This window comes from Camelina sativa, chromosome 16 (genome assembly GCF_030686135.1).
Source record: "Camelina sativa cultivar CO46 ecotype springtype chromosome 16, ASM3068613v1".
NCBI lineage: Eukaryota > Viridiplantae > Streptophyta > Magnoliopsida > Brassicales > Brassicaceae > Camelina > Camelina sativa.
In genome coordinates this window covers 23,828,446-23,843,881 of record NC_141895.1, presented here as the reverse complement: position 1 = coordinate 23,843,881, position 15,436 = coordinate 23,828,446, and the positions used below count along the sequence as shown (strand labels likewise).

The window sequence follows — 15,436 nt, the reverse complement described above, 5'->3', positions numbered from 1 at the left end:
TCACCAATTAAAGCCAAAGTATTATTGACGTATTTTTTATTTAACAAAGGAGTAGATAATATAACTTCCTCTTTTCAAACCTTCACCAAAATAGTAAAATGGATAACGATTAGATTTGGGTTCAAATATCTATAATTTTAAGTGTCATTTCAATTGTAGATTATGTTTGGATCAATTAATATATCAAACGACTTTTAGAGTAATTCTATAATAGATCATTGTTTTTTTCCAATGTATTACTCTATTTTCAACTCTAAAATAGAGTTAGTGTAAAAAATAGAGGTGAGAATAGAGTTGCTCTATATATAGAGTAATCCTATAATTTTCTCTATTTTAGAGTAAAATATAGAATATGATTAGGATAAATGTTGCTCTATAATAGAATTTTGACTCTAAAATAGAATAGGGTTGGAGATGCCAGATGAAATTGATAGGCCTAATATGTTGAGAAGGTAAAGCCCAAATACTTTTATCTAATGTCGGACTAATAATCGCTAGGCCCATAGGAGTTTACTATCTTACTATTTTACTGCGTTCAAATATATGATATATCATAGTAAAAAGTAAAAGAAATATATTTACTTATTAGTTTCATTTGAATTAATGAAAAAAATGCATTTTGACCGTTTCTTTTCTGATTGTTTACAAACACTTTTTGTTTAACCTGTTTGTTTGAAAAAAAACTATTTTAACCGATCGTACCGTATCATCCCATCCGGCTATATATTCGTTCTATGAAAAAAACTCAAATAAAGTAACTTTCAAGTTTCTTCAACCTTTTGACCGCGTAAATTACTTTCACAATAAATCTGTAAATTATTTATACCGAATACGTAAAAGAAAATACTTCCACAATCAGATAAGATCATGAGACCACGTGCTCGTGCTGTCTATTAAATTTAATCCCAAGGACTTGGTCCCGTCAGTCTAAACGTAACCAAACCTCAATCACACTTTGGTCCAATCAGCGGGATCGATTAGAGTGAAACAAGACTTATCGGGTGCTTCAGAACAATGTCGATGTTCACGGCTGTCAAAACCACTTCGCTCTGTTGCAGCAGCTTAAAACCTTACGGCTTCACCAAGATTCCGACGAAACCCACGTGCGGCGAGATTGGTGAATCCGACGGCGAGAATCCAAACACGTATTCACCGTCTGATTGAGGAACAAGGCATTGTGCTTATGCCTGGATGCTACGACGCCTTATCCGCGGCTATCGTGCAGCAGACCGGGTTCTCCGCCGGTTTTATTTCCGGTTACGCCTTATCCGCTTCTCTCTTTTGGGAAAACCCGACTTCGGTTTGCTAACGTGCGCCGCAACTTTTAATTTTGTTTTGTATCCTCTTTTATTAAGTTTCTTTGTTTGTTTTTGTTTGTATGCTGTCGTTTTAGACCGCCGGAGATGGCTGCGACGGCAAGGTCGGTGTGTGCGTCAGCTCCAAATATACCCATCATTGCAGATGCCGGTAACGTTTTCAAATTTCGATAGTAATATAAGGAAATCACTAAGGATGCAAAGGAACTTAATCAAAAAAAGATTGAAATTTTATTTGTATATTCTTTGATTAGTGAGCATTGCCAAAAACTGAAACAACTATTTAGAGAGCATTGCCAAAGATTGAAATTACCATTCTTATGGTTGCTTTTATTGTTCTATTTATAGCTTTTTGAAAAAATGGGATTTGCTTATTTATAGACTTATATAGTGTATTGTTACTAACTAAGTCACTAGGCTCTTATTATATGTAACGGGATTCATTCTTTGTTCATTTGATCTTGTTTTAAGATACCAGGTGGAGGAAATGCGTTACGTTCAAAGAACTGTCATGGATTTGTCGCAGCAGGTGCTGCTGGTTGCTTTCTTGAGGTAAATTGACTCTGCTTCTTTGATGAGTTTCTCTGTCTCGGAATTGATCAAGACTCATTTACCATTTTGTTGGTCATTTTTTTCGCAGGACCAAGCATGGCCAAAAAAGTGCGGTATGTGTGACATCTTCAAATGTCACTCTATGGACACACTTGACACTTCATAATCTCAAATGTTTTCTTTTGTGTGTGTGTGTTTAGGTCATATGCGTGGTAAACAGGTGATACCTGCTGAAGAACATGCCGCCAAAATAGCATCAGCTCGTGACGCTATTGGAGATTCTGACTTCTTCCTTGTCGCCAGAACAGACGTACGTGCTACTTCTGCAAAATCAGGGCTTGAAGACGCCATTGCGCGTGTTAATCTCTACATGGAGGTAACTAACAAGTTTATTACCAATATAGAAGTAAAAAAACATAACGGTGGTAAACTCTTAACAGTTGTTGTTGTAACTTTGCAGGCGGGAGCTGATGCTTCCTTTGTAGAAGCACCAAGAGACGACGATGAGCTCAAGGAAATTGGGTAACGAACAAAAGGTTATAGAGTTTGCAACATGATCGTATGCATCGACTCGAGCTCTGGTTGATGTTCTCAAGACTCTTAAAGAAAACGGAAGCACTCGAGATCACTTGCAAAAGATGGCTACTTTTGAAGAGTTCAACAGTTTGGTGGATTTAGACTCATGGTTTGAGCTCGAAGCTCGCTACTCAAATCTTAGGAACGCTCTTGGGACAACTAAATCATGACGAGGCTACTACATACATATATACATGCTCTACTTTTTTTTCTTATGTTTGCTATTTTTCAGACGATTATTTTGAGCCGTGGTCTCTTCAATAATGTAATGTAACCTTTGCAGTCATAAAAAAAATGTTGCAAACTGATTGTTGGGCCTTTAAGGCCCAAAAGTAAGTCAAGCCCGTGAAAAGGGTTTCTTGTAATTGTCTCCCTTCGTTAAACCCTAAAACCCAAAGCTAACAAAACTGTGAATCATCACGGCGAAGTCATCTTCTTCGCTTTTAAACCCTAATTTTGGGGGATCCTTTGCAGTGACAAAGTCTGCATTACCATGGTTGAAGGAAATGGTTTCTTGGTGAGTTCAGTGACTGAGCTTCACCGGAAAGAGAAACAGAAGAAGAAAGGCAAATCTGGAGGATTCGAGTCACTAAATCTAGGTCCTAATGTCTTCAATGCAATCAAAAAGAAGGGTTACAAAGTTCCTACACCAATCCAGAGGAAGACGATGCCGCTCATCCTCTCTGGCGTCGATGTTGTTGCCATGGCTCGAACCGGTTCCGGTAAAACCGCAGCTTTTCTAATCCCTATGCTTGAGAAGCTCAAACAACATGTTCCTCAGGGAGGTGTTAGAGCACTCATATTGTCGCCTACTCGTGATTTAGCTGAGCAGACTCTGAAGTTCGCCAAGGAGCTCGGCAAATTTACAGGTTGGTCTAAAAGAATTTAATCTAAAAACTTTCTCTTTTACTATTTGATTTTGCAAAGATTGAATTTTTAAATCTGTGATTTTTCTTTTTGCAGATCTTCGTGTATCCTTACTAGTTGGTGGAGATAGCATGGAAGACCAGTTTGAAGAGTTAACAAAAGGCCCTGATGTGATTATTGCAACTCCTGGGAGACTTATGCATCTTTTGTCTGAGGTTGATGACATGACGCTTAGGACGGTTGAGTATGTGGTTTTCGATGAGGCTGATAGTTTGTTTGGTATGGGTTTTGCTGAACAGCTGCATCAGATTCTCACTCAGTTAAGTGAGAACAGGCAGACTTTGCTTTTTAGTGCTACTTTACCAAGTGCCCTTGCAGAGTTTGCAAAGGCTGGTTTGCGTGAGCCTCAGCTTGTTCGGTTAGATGTTGAGAACAAGATAAGTCCGGATTTGAAACTTTCGTTTTTGACCTTACGACCGGAAGAGAAGTATGCTGCATTGCTGTACTTAGTAAGGGAGCATATAAGTTCAAATGAACAGACCTTGATATTTGTTTCGACAAAGCACCATGTGGAATTTGTCAACTCATTGTTTAAGTTGGAGAATATTGAACCATCTGTGTGTTATGGTGATATGGATCAAGACGCGCGTAAGATTCATGTATCAAGGTTCAGAGCGAGGAAGACTATGTTGTTGATTGTGACAGATATTGCTGCTAGGGGTATTGACATACCATTGCTTGATAATGTTATCAACTGGGATTTCCCTCCGAGACCAAAGATTTTTGTTCATCGTGTGGGAAGAGCTGCCAGGGCTGGTCGTACAGGTTCTGCATATTCCTTTGTTACACCTGAAGATATGCCATATCTGTTAGATCTTCATCTATTCCTCTCAAAACCAGTCAGGCCTGCACCCACAGAAGATGAGGTCTTGAAGAACATGGAAGAAGTAATGAGCAAAACTAGTCAAGCAATTGATAGTGGGGTAACCGTATATGGTCGTTTTCCTCAGAAAACCATTGATCTTATCTTCAACAGAATCCGAGAAATGGTTGATTCATCTGGAGAATTAGATTCTCTTGAAAGAACATCCGCAAAAGCTTTTCGTTTGTATTCAAAAACAAAACCCTCTCCGTCAAAAGAGTCCATTAGGAGAGCAAAGGATTTACCCCGAGAAGGCTTGCATCCCATCTTCAGAAGCATAATTGAAAGTGGGGAACTAGAGGCAATGGCCTTTTTCCAGAAAATTAAAAATTTCAGGTGAGTAGTATAATCTTGATAGCCAGACTTGAAGATGGTATGTTCATATGTAATTTAACACCAACTTGATAATTATATTTATGGTTGATCTATGCTAGACCCAAGCAGACCATACTTGAAGCAGAAGGTGAAGCTGCCAAATCCAAAAATGTGAAGGTTATCCTCGCTTTTCCTGCCCTATTACACTATTTATATGATCAGTTCATCTCTTTCAAAATTCTCTACTTTGCTGGTAGTTTACTTGTGTATTTCTGTGATTTGTTTATAAGTAGTCTAAGCCAAAACGTTTTGGTTCTTGTGCAGGGTCCCCCTGGCCAATGGGTTGATGTGATGAAGAGGAAAAGAGCCATTCATGAGGAGATCATCAATACGAGACATCAGCAGAAACAGAAGAGTTCCAATAATCATTTGGAGATGGTAAATCTTGTGCAGTTTCTAATTAAATTGTGAGACATGCTTGTTACGTTGCCATTAGTTTCACTCACATGAATGTTTTGATATCTAGGAAGCTGAACCTACAACCTCTTTTGGCGAGGGCGCAGTAGAGGGAAGCAAAGGTATCCGTGCTGCTTGCGCTCTTGGTTCTTTAATTCTGTGTGAAAGTCTGCTATCCACTTCTTTGGTTACCTGCCTTCAAATAAACTCTCCATGAATTTCAGTAAGCGGTAAGAAAAGAAAGGCGCAAGAAAGCTTCAAGGACGATGATAACTTTATCAGCTCCATACCAGTAAATCATGTATGTTATTCTCATTAAATAAATGCATTTTCTGTGTCACTACGCTTTAGCAGTCAAAGCTACAATGCTTATGATCGTATTGAGATGATGCAAAGTTTGACTCTTTATTACTCGTATGCACGCAGCATTCAGAGGCGGGGCTATCTTTGAGGGGTAACGAAGGGTTTGCATCAAATAGGTAAATAGTTATTGATGGAGCATTTTGTGATATTCCGTAGAAGGATCCAAGGGGTTGCATTCAGATCTTGCAAACATAAAAATCTTTGTCAGATATTGACGCGTCTTGTGTACTCATTTCGGATTTGTAGGTTGGACGCTGCTGTTCTAGATCTAGTTGCAGATGATGGGCAAGGGATGACGCAGCAAAAACAAAATTTTCATTGGGATAAGGTAATAGTTGTTGAGCTTCCTTCATTACAATTGCCCCAACCCAACTGTAATCTTAATTGTATTAAAAAATTGGATTTGTCTTTGGTAACAGAAAAGTAAGAAGTACATCAAGTTGAACAATGGAGATCGAGTAACAGCCAGTGGAAAGGTAGTAAAAGTGTCCTTTGCTTAAAAACATTCGATGATTTTCTGGGAGGCTTTAAGCTAACTAAGGTTTTTGAAACTAAAATAGATAAAGACAGAGAGTGGAGCTAAAGTGAAAGCAAACAAGACAGGGATATACAAGAAATGGAAAGAGAATACTCACAAGTCAGTATTCAGCAGAGACGGCGGTGATGCAGGCGAAACCTCAAGCATGTCAGGTAAATAATAGTGTACAACATATTTCCACACAAGTTTCAGCGTTTTGCCTTGTTTGAGTCGTTAACATGTCTAAAGAGAACAACTTGGCAGGTAGAGGTGGCCGAGACGTTAAGAGACGTAAAGGATCAGTGCCTAACGCGCATGTGCGTTCAGAGATCAAAGACCTGGAGCAGGTGCGTAAAGAGAGACAGCAAAAGGCGAACAAAGTGTCTTATCTGCAGAGCAAGAGAGGTGGAAGAGGTGGGGCCAGGGGAGGCCGCGGTGGTGGTAGAGGCGGTGGCGGTAGAGATTTTGGCAGTGGTAGCAGCAGGGACTTTGGTGGTGGAGGTGGGAGAGGAAGCGGTAGGGATTTTGGAGGTCGTCGTGGTAGTAGTAGCACTAGTAGTAGAGGGGGCAAGAGAGGAGGAGGACGAGGAGGAAGAGGACGAGGTGCTGGAGGTAAACGTGGGAGAGGAAGATAGTGATGGAGACTCTATCTACGAGAGAAGACTCGTCAAAACTTTTGAGCTTAGACAACTATTATTACTTATCAAAAATGTTATACGACTCACTGAGCTTTCTCTCTACTCAAATTTTGTGCAACACTTCTTTTTAAACCTTGTTTGTATTCTTTTGCGGAATTGCTTTCCTAAAATTAAGTTATCGAAACGTGGAAAAATGTCGACAGTTGGCGACAACAAAACGAAAGCCATTTAGTTAGTTACACTTGTACTCACGATTAGTTTTTGGTATGTCTAAATGATGATGACATCAGGTGTTGTACAACAAGGTTCTATGGTGTAGTGGTTAGCACTCTGGACTTTGAATCCAGCGACCTGGGTTCGACTCCCGGTAGGACCTTTCCTTTTTGTAGAATTCGCCATCATTATTCACTTTTGCGAAATGAAAACAAAAGTTTGATTTTTTTGATCCGTGACTCTTTGTGATTGAATCCGCCTCAAAACTTAAAAGATAGAAATAGAAAGAAGTTAATATCCATCAAACGGGTTTGGTAAAAATATCTAACTGTATTCAATTTATTCATAGCAATACAACTCATTAGCTATATTAACTATCTTGCATCAGTCTCTGGATCTAATTGACATGTCTAATTATTGCCGTATCTTAGAAATGGAGAATAAGCAAAAAGAGACATGAAACTGAATGATAGAAAGCACTGAGTAGACAGTTAAAAAGAGAGAGTGATGTTTTGTTGTCCCGCTCAAAAGCGGCGCAATTCGTAGTATATTAGAAAAAAAAAGTGCATCATAACTGTAAAGCCAATCTCTTTTTTTTCTTTTCTGCTTCTTCAACCAGATCAAGAACCCTTTTGTGTACTTCTTCTTCCCCACATCTTTCCTAAAAGCTTCTTCACACACACCAAACACCAAACCAACCTTTTCTTTTTCTTATCTACCAAATTTATCACATCTTTGTTCTGTCTGAAACTCATTTGACATCTTTTGATCTGATCATGGTGAAAGAAACAGTGTACTATGATGTTCTTGGTGTCACTCCCTCTGCTTCTGAGGAAGAGATTCGCAAGGCTTATTATATCAAGGTTTGTTTTTGTCTCTCTTTATTCTTTTGAAGTTTTCATTAGATCTGTGAGATTTTTCTCTGTTTTGGAGGACTGATTCTTAAATCTTTTAGGCAAGACAAGTTCATCCTGATAAGAATCAAGGTGATCCTCTGGCTGCTGAAAAGTTTCAGGCAAGTTAAGATTCGTTTAATGTCATTTGCTTTTCATGTTTTTATTTATTTGATCAAATCAAGAATTTTCTTTTCTTCTCGAAGACAGGTTCTTGGTGAAGCTTACCAAGTTCTAAGTGATCCTGTTCATCGTGAAGCGTATGATCGGACTGGAAAGTTCTCAGCTCCCAAGTAATGTTTTATTTCTTGTTTGAGTAAAGATTGTATGTGTTTCTCTCTTCCTTCTCTGACAATGTTTAATGGTGTTCTTTGAACAATCAGAGAAACGATCGTTGATCCAACGGCTGTTTTTGCTCTTCTCTTCGGAAGTGAACTACTCGAGGATTATATCGGCCACTTAGCTGTTGCATCAATGGCTTCCACACAGATGGCTTTTGAAATTGAAACCCCTGATCAGTTTCATGACAAATTAAAGGCAAATCAAAAACCATATGCTATAACTAATATATATATCCATCTTCTTGATCTGATCATCTAACATAAAGAAAGATTCTTCTCTTACTCTGTAGGCTGTTCAGAAAGAAAGAGAAGAAAACCTCGCAAGGTTTCTCAAAGATTTTCTAAGTCAATACGTCCATGGAGACAAAGAAGGATTCATAAACCGCGCAGAATCTGAAGCCAAGAGACTCTCAGATGCAGGCATTGTCTTGTCTCCTTACCTTCTCTTTCGTTCACTTTTACAATCTTTGCATACTGAGTTGAATTCTTCTTGTGAATGAAGCTTTTGGAGCGGATATGTTGCATACAATTGGATATGTATACACAAGACAAGCAGCTCAAGAACTTGGGAAGAGAGCTCTTTATTTAGGAGTTCCATTTGTAGCTGAATGGGTTAGGAACAAAGGTCATTCTTGGAAATCACAGATCAGTGCAGCCAAAGGAGCTTTTCAGTTACTGCAGCTTCAAGAAGAGAGTAACCGGAGACTCAAGAAAGATGGGACTAGTTCAGCTAATGATTTGGAGTCTCATATTCAGACCAACAAAGAAACACTCATGGGTTCTCTGTGGAAACTCAATGTGGTCGACATTGAAGTGACCCTGTTACATGTGTGTCAGATGGTGAGTTCTTTGGTTCTTTTTCTGCTTATATTTGGATCTGAGACATAAGATATGATTCTTGAAATAAAAAATTGTTAGGTTCTGCGCGATAACAACTTAAGAAAGGAGGAGCTTAAGTCTAGAGCAATGGCTCTCAAGATTCTTGGGAAGATCTTCCAGGTTTTTAATAACATAAATCAGTTAAATCATATCACATAATCTGTTCTGTGTTTTTTTTTTCTTGTGCTGATTCAAGATTGGTGTGGCTTGTGTAGCAAGAAAAACAATCCATGAACGGTTCAACATCAAAAAGAGAAGATGAAGACAGCGACGACGATGATGACAGTAGCAGCGATGACGATTCTTCACAACCACTTTCATATAGAACTCCTCTGCTCACTCAGGTCAAATATGATTCTGAATTTCAAGTCATTTCTATGTTCAATGATAATGCAATAAGATAAGCTGAGATTAGATTCTTGATTGGACATTATTTTACAGGGGATTGGTAGACTCTTCAGATGTCTCTGCAATCCAGCATTCGATGTAGATGATGATGAAATTGTATACAAAGGCAAATGATCAATACCACACTCACATTGCAATTGATGGGTCTCACATGGTGAATGTGATGCATCCTCTTAAGTTATTAATTCTTTATAAATATCTGTAATGATGATAGTTGATGGATCAAACTTAACAAATTGTTAAAATAAGTTTTTTCTTAAAAAGAAGAAAAAAATCGTGTTTTGTAATCATTACAAGCTTGCTATTTGCTATACTGTTTTGTTGTAAGTTTCCTTCTTTACCCTGTACTCTTGGAGATCTGGCATTCCAACTCAACCACTTCATCTTCAAACTCCAAACCGTGATTTATGATTGAGGTGGTGTAAAGTGAAAGTTTCACGGTGAAATTATGCGTCTCTAGCTCAGCAAAAGAATCAATGGTGCTATGTAGTTTGCTAGTGGAAACGTCTAGTTGTAGATCTTTGATTTCTCTATCAACCTGTAAAAAGTCACCATCACGCTAATGTTCTCTAGCTCAAGTAGCACAGTTCCTCTGTCCCATATCTCAATGTATAGACCATGTAGTGCACAATGCGATCAGACTACTGCAGAAACAGATCAGAAAACAAAGCATACCTATCAAATCACAGCGAAGCAGATAAACGAAATTTTCCAGGATGGATAAAAATATGAAATACCTACGTTCATCAAACTTCAAGTGAAAGTAAGTTTTGTTTATTTCGTTTCAAACTCCTTGTGCATTTCTTCTTACTCAAAACTTGACTTGTCGTTTCGCTTCTCTCGGTGGTATTAACACTCAAACTGAGTATTCAACAATCAGCCCAACTAGAACCTGGATTCTTTGTCACATTCTTCTCTCTCATCAATTTTCTTACAAGCCCCGAGCTTTCCCAATCTCCAGAGGTTGCGAATATGGCGGACAACTGCACATAAGCAACTGAATTCTCAGGTTCAAGCTCTATAATCTTCTCAGCAACTTTCTTTCCCATGGATTTATGTCCATTTGCTACACATCCTCTTAGGACAGATGACCACACGCTTGCATCCGCTTCGAAAGGCATCTCTTCTACAAGATTTAAGGCTTCTTTCACATAACCAGCACGAGCCAAAAGGTCAACCATACATGAAAAATGCTCTTTATCTGGAACAAAACCATGATCCAACTTCATTGCCTCAAAAAATTTCCTTCCTTCTTCCACTAAACCACAGTAATTATACGCTGTTAGAACTACCATAAAGGTGACCCCAGTGGGTTTTATACCAGCAACATTCATTTTCTTGAACAAATCAATCGCTTCAAATCCACGACCATTTGTAGCATAACCTGATATCATTGCGTTCCATGGTACTTCATCTGATTTCACCATAGTGTCAAAAACTCTCCTGCCATGCTCAACGAATCCACACTTGCAGTAGAGATCAACTAGAGAGGATGATACTACTTGATCAGGGTCAAGACCAACAATGGTTGCCCTCGCAAAAACCTGCTCACCGAGTTCGAGAGAAGAAATGCTTGCACAAGCACTAATGACACTGGAGAGGCTAACCTCATCTGTGGGCAAATCCAGCTTGTGCATTCGGCGGAAATACTCCAAAGTTTCACCTGGACAACCATTTTGACTGAATCCGTTGATCATTGAGTTCCAAGAAATCAAACTCTTATTTTCAATTCTCTCAAAAACCCGTTTTGCATCATCAAATCTACCGCAGCTGAAATATACATTGATCATATTATTCAGTAAGATTGTGTCATAGGTTTCAACCTCACTGAAAAGTTTACAAGCTTCCATTGGGCTTCCACACTTGGAGTACATGTCAAGCAAAGTGCTAGCTACAACAACGTCGTTAATCAACCCAAATTTACAAGCATGACAATGCATTTGTTTACCAGTCTCTAGGAATCCCAAACCAATGCAAGCGTTTATCACAGCTGCAAGCGTACGAGAATCTTCCCTGGTTTCATTCCTCATCTCATTGAAAAGAACCAATGCCTCCAATTTCATATTATTGGCAACATAACCTGAAATCATAGAGTTCCACAGAATTACACATCTGTCACTTTTCCTATCGAAAACTCTTCTAGACTCATTCACTCTCCCACAATTTGCATACCCTGAAACTAAAGCAGATAGAGAATGGTCATCAGGTTCCCCAATCTGATCCATCATAACACTCGCCATTCTCCACTCACCACACTTTGCATACAAATTAACTAAAGAACTATTCATCTTCGAGTCAAATTCAACACCGCTTACCATAATCCGAGCATGTATCTGCTTCCCACTTTTCAAAGCTTCCAACATAGCACATGCCTTGAGAACAGTAGTCATTATGATCGCATCACCGCTAAATTTCAATTCTTTAAACAGCCTCAAAGCTTCCTCTGCATAACCGTTTAGAATATATCCATGAAGCAGAGAGTTCAAAGTCACAGCATCTTTCTCCGGCATGGCATTGAATAACCTCCTAGCAACACCTAGCTCCCCAGCCTTTGCAAACCCGGAAACAACCAAGTTCCAAGAGTACCCATCCCTTTCTGGCATCGTGTCAAAAAACCTCAAAGACGTTCCCTTTTCCCCAGAATTGATATACCCTTCAATCATAGTGTTCCAGGAGAAATAGTTTCTCTCAGGCATTTCGTCGAACAAGTTCCGCGCAGTTCCCATATTGCCACTCCGCGAGTATATCTGGAGGAGATGGTTAGCAACGATGACAATTGAACTGATAAAACCTTTCTTCAAGAACAATCCATGGGTTTGTCTCCATAAAGTTTCGCGATTTCTGTTGCTACATGATTGAAGAAGACGGACGTAATAACGCCTACACTCTACTTCCATGGTCCGTAAAGATAGTAAGCGTCTGTTTCATAAAACGATTTAAATAACTAAAAAGTTTAAATCCCTCAAATCAATAATTATTTTCAAAAATTCTTTGTGAGGGAAAAAAAAAAATTAACTATTTCGCGCTATTTATGATTATTATTTTTTTTACAAAAAACACTAAAAAGCTATAAGTGAAGGAACAATATGTAATAGTTAAACCAAGGTTTAGATTCTTGATTATGTATAGTTGTTACTGTCATTACATTTGATGGTCTTACAAATGTGAATGTGTGATGCAACCTCTGTCTTATTTGAAGTTATTCGTTAACGATGATGATTAGGTGTTGGACCAAACTTAACAAATTGTTAGATATAAGTATTTGGCAATCATTACAAGATTTGCTATAATGTACATAATGTTAAAATCTTGAGATTTTGCATCAAAGCGAAGAAGTAAACTCAAAGAAGCTTTTTATTAACGTCATAGGCTTTTTTATATGGACACACATACCAAAGAGAAGACCTTCTGGCTTACACAACGGTTCAGTGAGCCGGGTGAGGGAAAGCGGAGTGGGTTTGGTGAGACTGGAGGATGCATGCACAGTGAACTGATTGTAAATGGAGACAACCGCTCATGACAAGTGAATGCCTGCCTGAACAAGTGTGGAGTGCTGGGAATGTATCGCATACCGCTTGAACCGCTGAAGGTGTGAGGTAAGTGCATTGGCTAATGTTAAGGCTTCTTAGTCCTTCTTCATCGAATTTTCCTTTCTTCACTGCTCGCCACATCTCGTGTTTGTTCTTGACTCCGCTTTGTGCCAAGGAGTACATGGCTCTGTCTGTAATGTTTCTGCAGTAGTATAACCCCAATGACCTTAAGTGTACACACCGGTTTGCCAAAGCCACAACACTCTCATCTGCAACAACAACAAAACAAATGTTTATGAGCAGAAAACAAAAACTTTGTGATTCGGGTTTTGTAGAGTTTAAAGGTTTGCCTGTAATTAATACACAGCCACAAAGATCAAGAGTTCTGAGATCAGGACAGCCATAAGCTAAACTCATAACTCCATCATCACTTATATTCTCACACCATCCCAAGTTTAGTGACTGCAACTGATTGCAGTTCTCTCCAATAGCCTGCACAAGGGATGAAGAATTGTTCGATGATCGATACAAATTGGAATAGAATGGTGATGACATTAAAGAGTTGAATGTTAAAAAAGGCACCTGCAATGCAAAGTCAGATACAGCTTCCACACAACCACAAAGATTCAGAATTTTAAGCTTCCGACAAAACCTTGTCAAATGCGCGAGAACATTGTCGCTGAACGAAGTGCATCCGCTAAGGTTGAGTTTAGTGAGGCTAGTGCAACCACGAGCAAGAGAGTAGAGGGAACGGTCAGTAAGTTTCAAGCTTTTGCTCAAGTCCAAATCTTGTAGCTCGTGACAGTGATTTGCTATGGCTTCCACCGCGTTGTCCTCAAGCTGCGGTTTGTCCTGTCTCAGTACTAAAGTCTGAAGCTTCACGAATTTGGGAGCAAGAGAAAGAACCAAACTGTTCATATTCTTCTTGCACCTGTATAACAAACAACAAATACACACAAAAATCAAAAAACCCTCCTCCTAGTAGTATCTGATACAAATTGGAACCAATCATCAAACTGAAACTATACTCATAACAAAAATCTGATCAAATCAAAAAAAGTTTGACTCTTTCAATCACCACCCCCATGACCCTTATCATCCTGAATTGACGAAGATAGCCAAAAAGGTTCAACCTTTATATTAACTCCAAAACAGAATTAATCACACGTAAACAGAATCAAGCAAACAGTCAAACAAAGACAGAAGAAGAAGGCTAGAGACATACCAAGAGAGAGAGAGACGAGTAAGGGCAAGGGAAACAGCATCTCTCCAGCCACTACAAAGACCAGAAGCAATGATCACAGTACGATCATCATCAACAAGGCTAAGGATCCTCATAAGAAGCTCCACGGGGATATCTTTCCACTCAGAGATCACATACCCTTCCATCTTCATCTTCTCGAAGCATCTGCCAAGTTCTTTTCTTGTTTCTCCTTCGCTCACCATCTTTTTATATTAAGCGGTTTCTTTGATTCTCTAATTAATTCACCACAAAGATCAGAGAATTAAGAGAGATAGAGAAAGAGGATAAATAAATAAATATCTCAAAAGAATTAAGACAAATGGCGGAAAATAAGAATTGAAGATTAGGACAAAAAGGGTCTTTAACTCTAAACTAAACTAAAACGCAGCAAACATTAATGTCTTCGTATGTAACTCTTTTATTTATTTTTGACATCATTAATAAGCAAAAGCCATAATTAAAGCTAAATTTGAATCAATTAAACCAATAAAAAGATCGAAACTTTATAACTTATGTCATACCTCAAAATTAGTTTAGTGTTCTTCGTGCCTCTTTTATGGGTTTCTTCTCCTCCGTCGAATTATTATGACTACTAATCCGTTATCTTTTTGAAAAGCTCTTTTAGGTAGTCAAAACTCAAAAGAGATAAGGAGACAATAACATAAAAAGACTTTTTTTTTTCTGTATATAAAAGAGAAAGAGGCAAAGAGTTAACGTACGGGTAATGACTATATGACACGTGAATTGCCACGTGTCTATAATTGACAGGGAGATATAGATACATTACAACAATTTGATGCTCTAATTCGATTTCCAAAATTCGACTCTTCTTCTTCTATGTTTATTTCATAATTAATCATAGTTGTAATATCAGAAAATTTAAGTAATCGAATAGGAAATGGTTAATCTAATTATGTACGTAAACTGATTCTTGAAAAGTCGAGAACTTTCAAGTATTTGATTTAAAAAATTGAAGCCGAAGTCGCATATAATAATAATGTAAGTAATAAACTCCACTTCTTTTTTTTTAAGGGGACCGTTAGCGAGTCAAGGGATACAGATATATCACATCCTTAGTTTAGATTAAGGAAAAAGTATGAAGATGATAGATAAATAAACCTTTTTTCTAGCATCCTACCTACGTTGCTCGTTTCGTATATAATAGGAAGATGCCAAGCCCTAAGCATATTATAAAATAGATTTTTTTATTATCATATGATTGTTCCGACGTGTCCAATATGTGATGTTTGTGATGGAGATTTTATTGTAGGACTTTAAGGGATTTTTGTCGGAGTGCAAAATCTAGAACGTTGCATAAACCAGGAAATATAATGCACCTTGACATATAAAGTTATGGAGATATCTATCTCAAAGAACAGAACGCTACTTGTATTAACACCTTTGGAG

The 15,436-nt window shown here is 38.3% G+C and overlaps 4 protein-coding genes, 1 non-coding gene and 1 pseudogene across 10 annotated transcripts; 4 read left to right on the top strand and 2 right to left on the bottom strand.

The window, feature by feature from the left end:
- The first annotated feature begins 896 nt into the window (after positions 1-896).
- LOC104751601 (carboxyvinyl-carboxyphosphonate phosphorylmutase, chloroplastic-like) lies at positions 897-2,809 on the top strand (annotated as a pseudogene). The gene is made up of 6 exons (XR_015584821.1): positions 897-1,310; positions 1,394-1,467; positions 1,795-1,868; positions 1,957-1,981; positions 2,069-2,244; positions 2,329-2,809. The product of XR_015584821.1 is annotated as a carboxyvinyl-carboxyphosphonate phosphorylmutase, chloroplastic-like (transcript).
- Positions 2,810-2,821: 12 nt separating this feature from the next.
- LOC104751600 (putative DEAD-box ATP-dependent RNA helicase 29) lies at positions 2,822-6,706 on the top strand. The gene is made up of 11 exons (XM_010473570.2): positions 2,822-3,313; positions 3,408-4,569; positions 4,668-4,725; positions 4,873-4,986; positions 5,075-5,126; positions 5,229-5,305; positions 5,431-5,483; positions 5,614-5,695; positions 5,787-5,843; positions 5,928-6,057; positions 6,149-6,706. The coding sequence occupies exons 1-11, from the start codon at positions 2,938-2,940 to the stop codon at positions 6,517-6,519; spliced, it is 2,532 nt and encodes an 843-aa protein (XP_010471872.1). The 5' UTR covers positions 2,822-2,937; the 3' UTR covers positions 6,520-6,706.
- A 120-nt stretch (positions 6,707-6,826) lies between these two features.
- On the top strand, positions 6,827-6,898 carry TRNAQ-UUG (transfer RNA glutamine (anticodon UUG)). Its single transcript has one exon. It is a non-coding gene; the product is annotated as a tRNA-Gln (tRNA).
- Positions 6,899-7,135: 237 nt separating this feature from the next.
- LOC104751599 (chaperone protein dnaJ 10-like) lies at positions 7,136-9,583 on the top strand. Its single transcript, XM_010473569.3, has 9 exons — positions 7,136-7,598; positions 7,691-7,750; positions 7,839-7,921; positions 8,012-8,165; positions 8,260-8,389; positions 8,472-8,809; positions 8,888-8,968; positions 9,064-9,192; positions 9,290-9,583. Exons 1-9 carry the CDS (start codon positions 7,512-7,514, stop codon positions 9,368-9,370), a joined length of 1,143 nt encoding a protein of 380 aa, XP_010471871.1. The 5' UTR covers positions 7,136-7,511; the 3' UTR covers positions 9,371-9,583.
- LOC104751598 (putative pentatricopeptide repeat-containing protein At1g77010, mitochondrial) lies at positions 9,430-12,175 on the bottom strand. 5 transcript variants are annotated; one of them, XM_087492873.1, is made up of 3 exons: positions 11,429-12,175; positions 9,998-11,336; positions 9,430-9,900 (listed from the first exon to the last, which is right to left on the bottom strand). In XM_087492873.1, exon 2 carries the CDS (start codon positions 11,317-11,319, stop codon positions 10,126-10,128), a length of 1,194 nt encoding a protein of 397 aa, XP_087348999.1. In that variant the 5' UTR covers positions 11,320-11,336; positions 11,429-12,175; the 3' UTR covers positions 9,430-9,900; positions 9,998-10,125. The 5 variants fall into 5 exon arrangements, with proteins under 5 accessions (XP_087348999.1, XP_087349000.1, XP_087348998.1 ...); XM_087492874.1 differs by having other exon boundaries at positions 9,430-9,897; XM_087492872.1 differs by having other exon boundaries at positions 11,572-11,710.
- Positions 12,176-12,482: 307 nt separating this feature from the next.
- On the bottom strand, positions 12,483-15,160 carry LOC104751597 (F-box protein SKP2B). The gene is made up of 5 exons (XM_010473564.3): positions 14,551-15,160; positions 14,012-14,262; positions 13,369-13,717; positions 13,137-13,278; positions 12,483-13,055 (listed from the first exon to the last, which is right to left on the bottom strand). The coding sequence occupies exons 2-5, from the start codon at positions 14,230-14,232 to the stop codon at positions 12,682-12,684; spliced, it is 1,086 nt and encodes a 361-aa protein (XP_010471866.1). The 5' UTR covers positions 14,233-14,262; positions 14,551-15,160; the 3' UTR covers positions 12,483-12,681.
- Between the last annotated feature and the right edge of the window lie 276 nt (positions 15,161-15,436).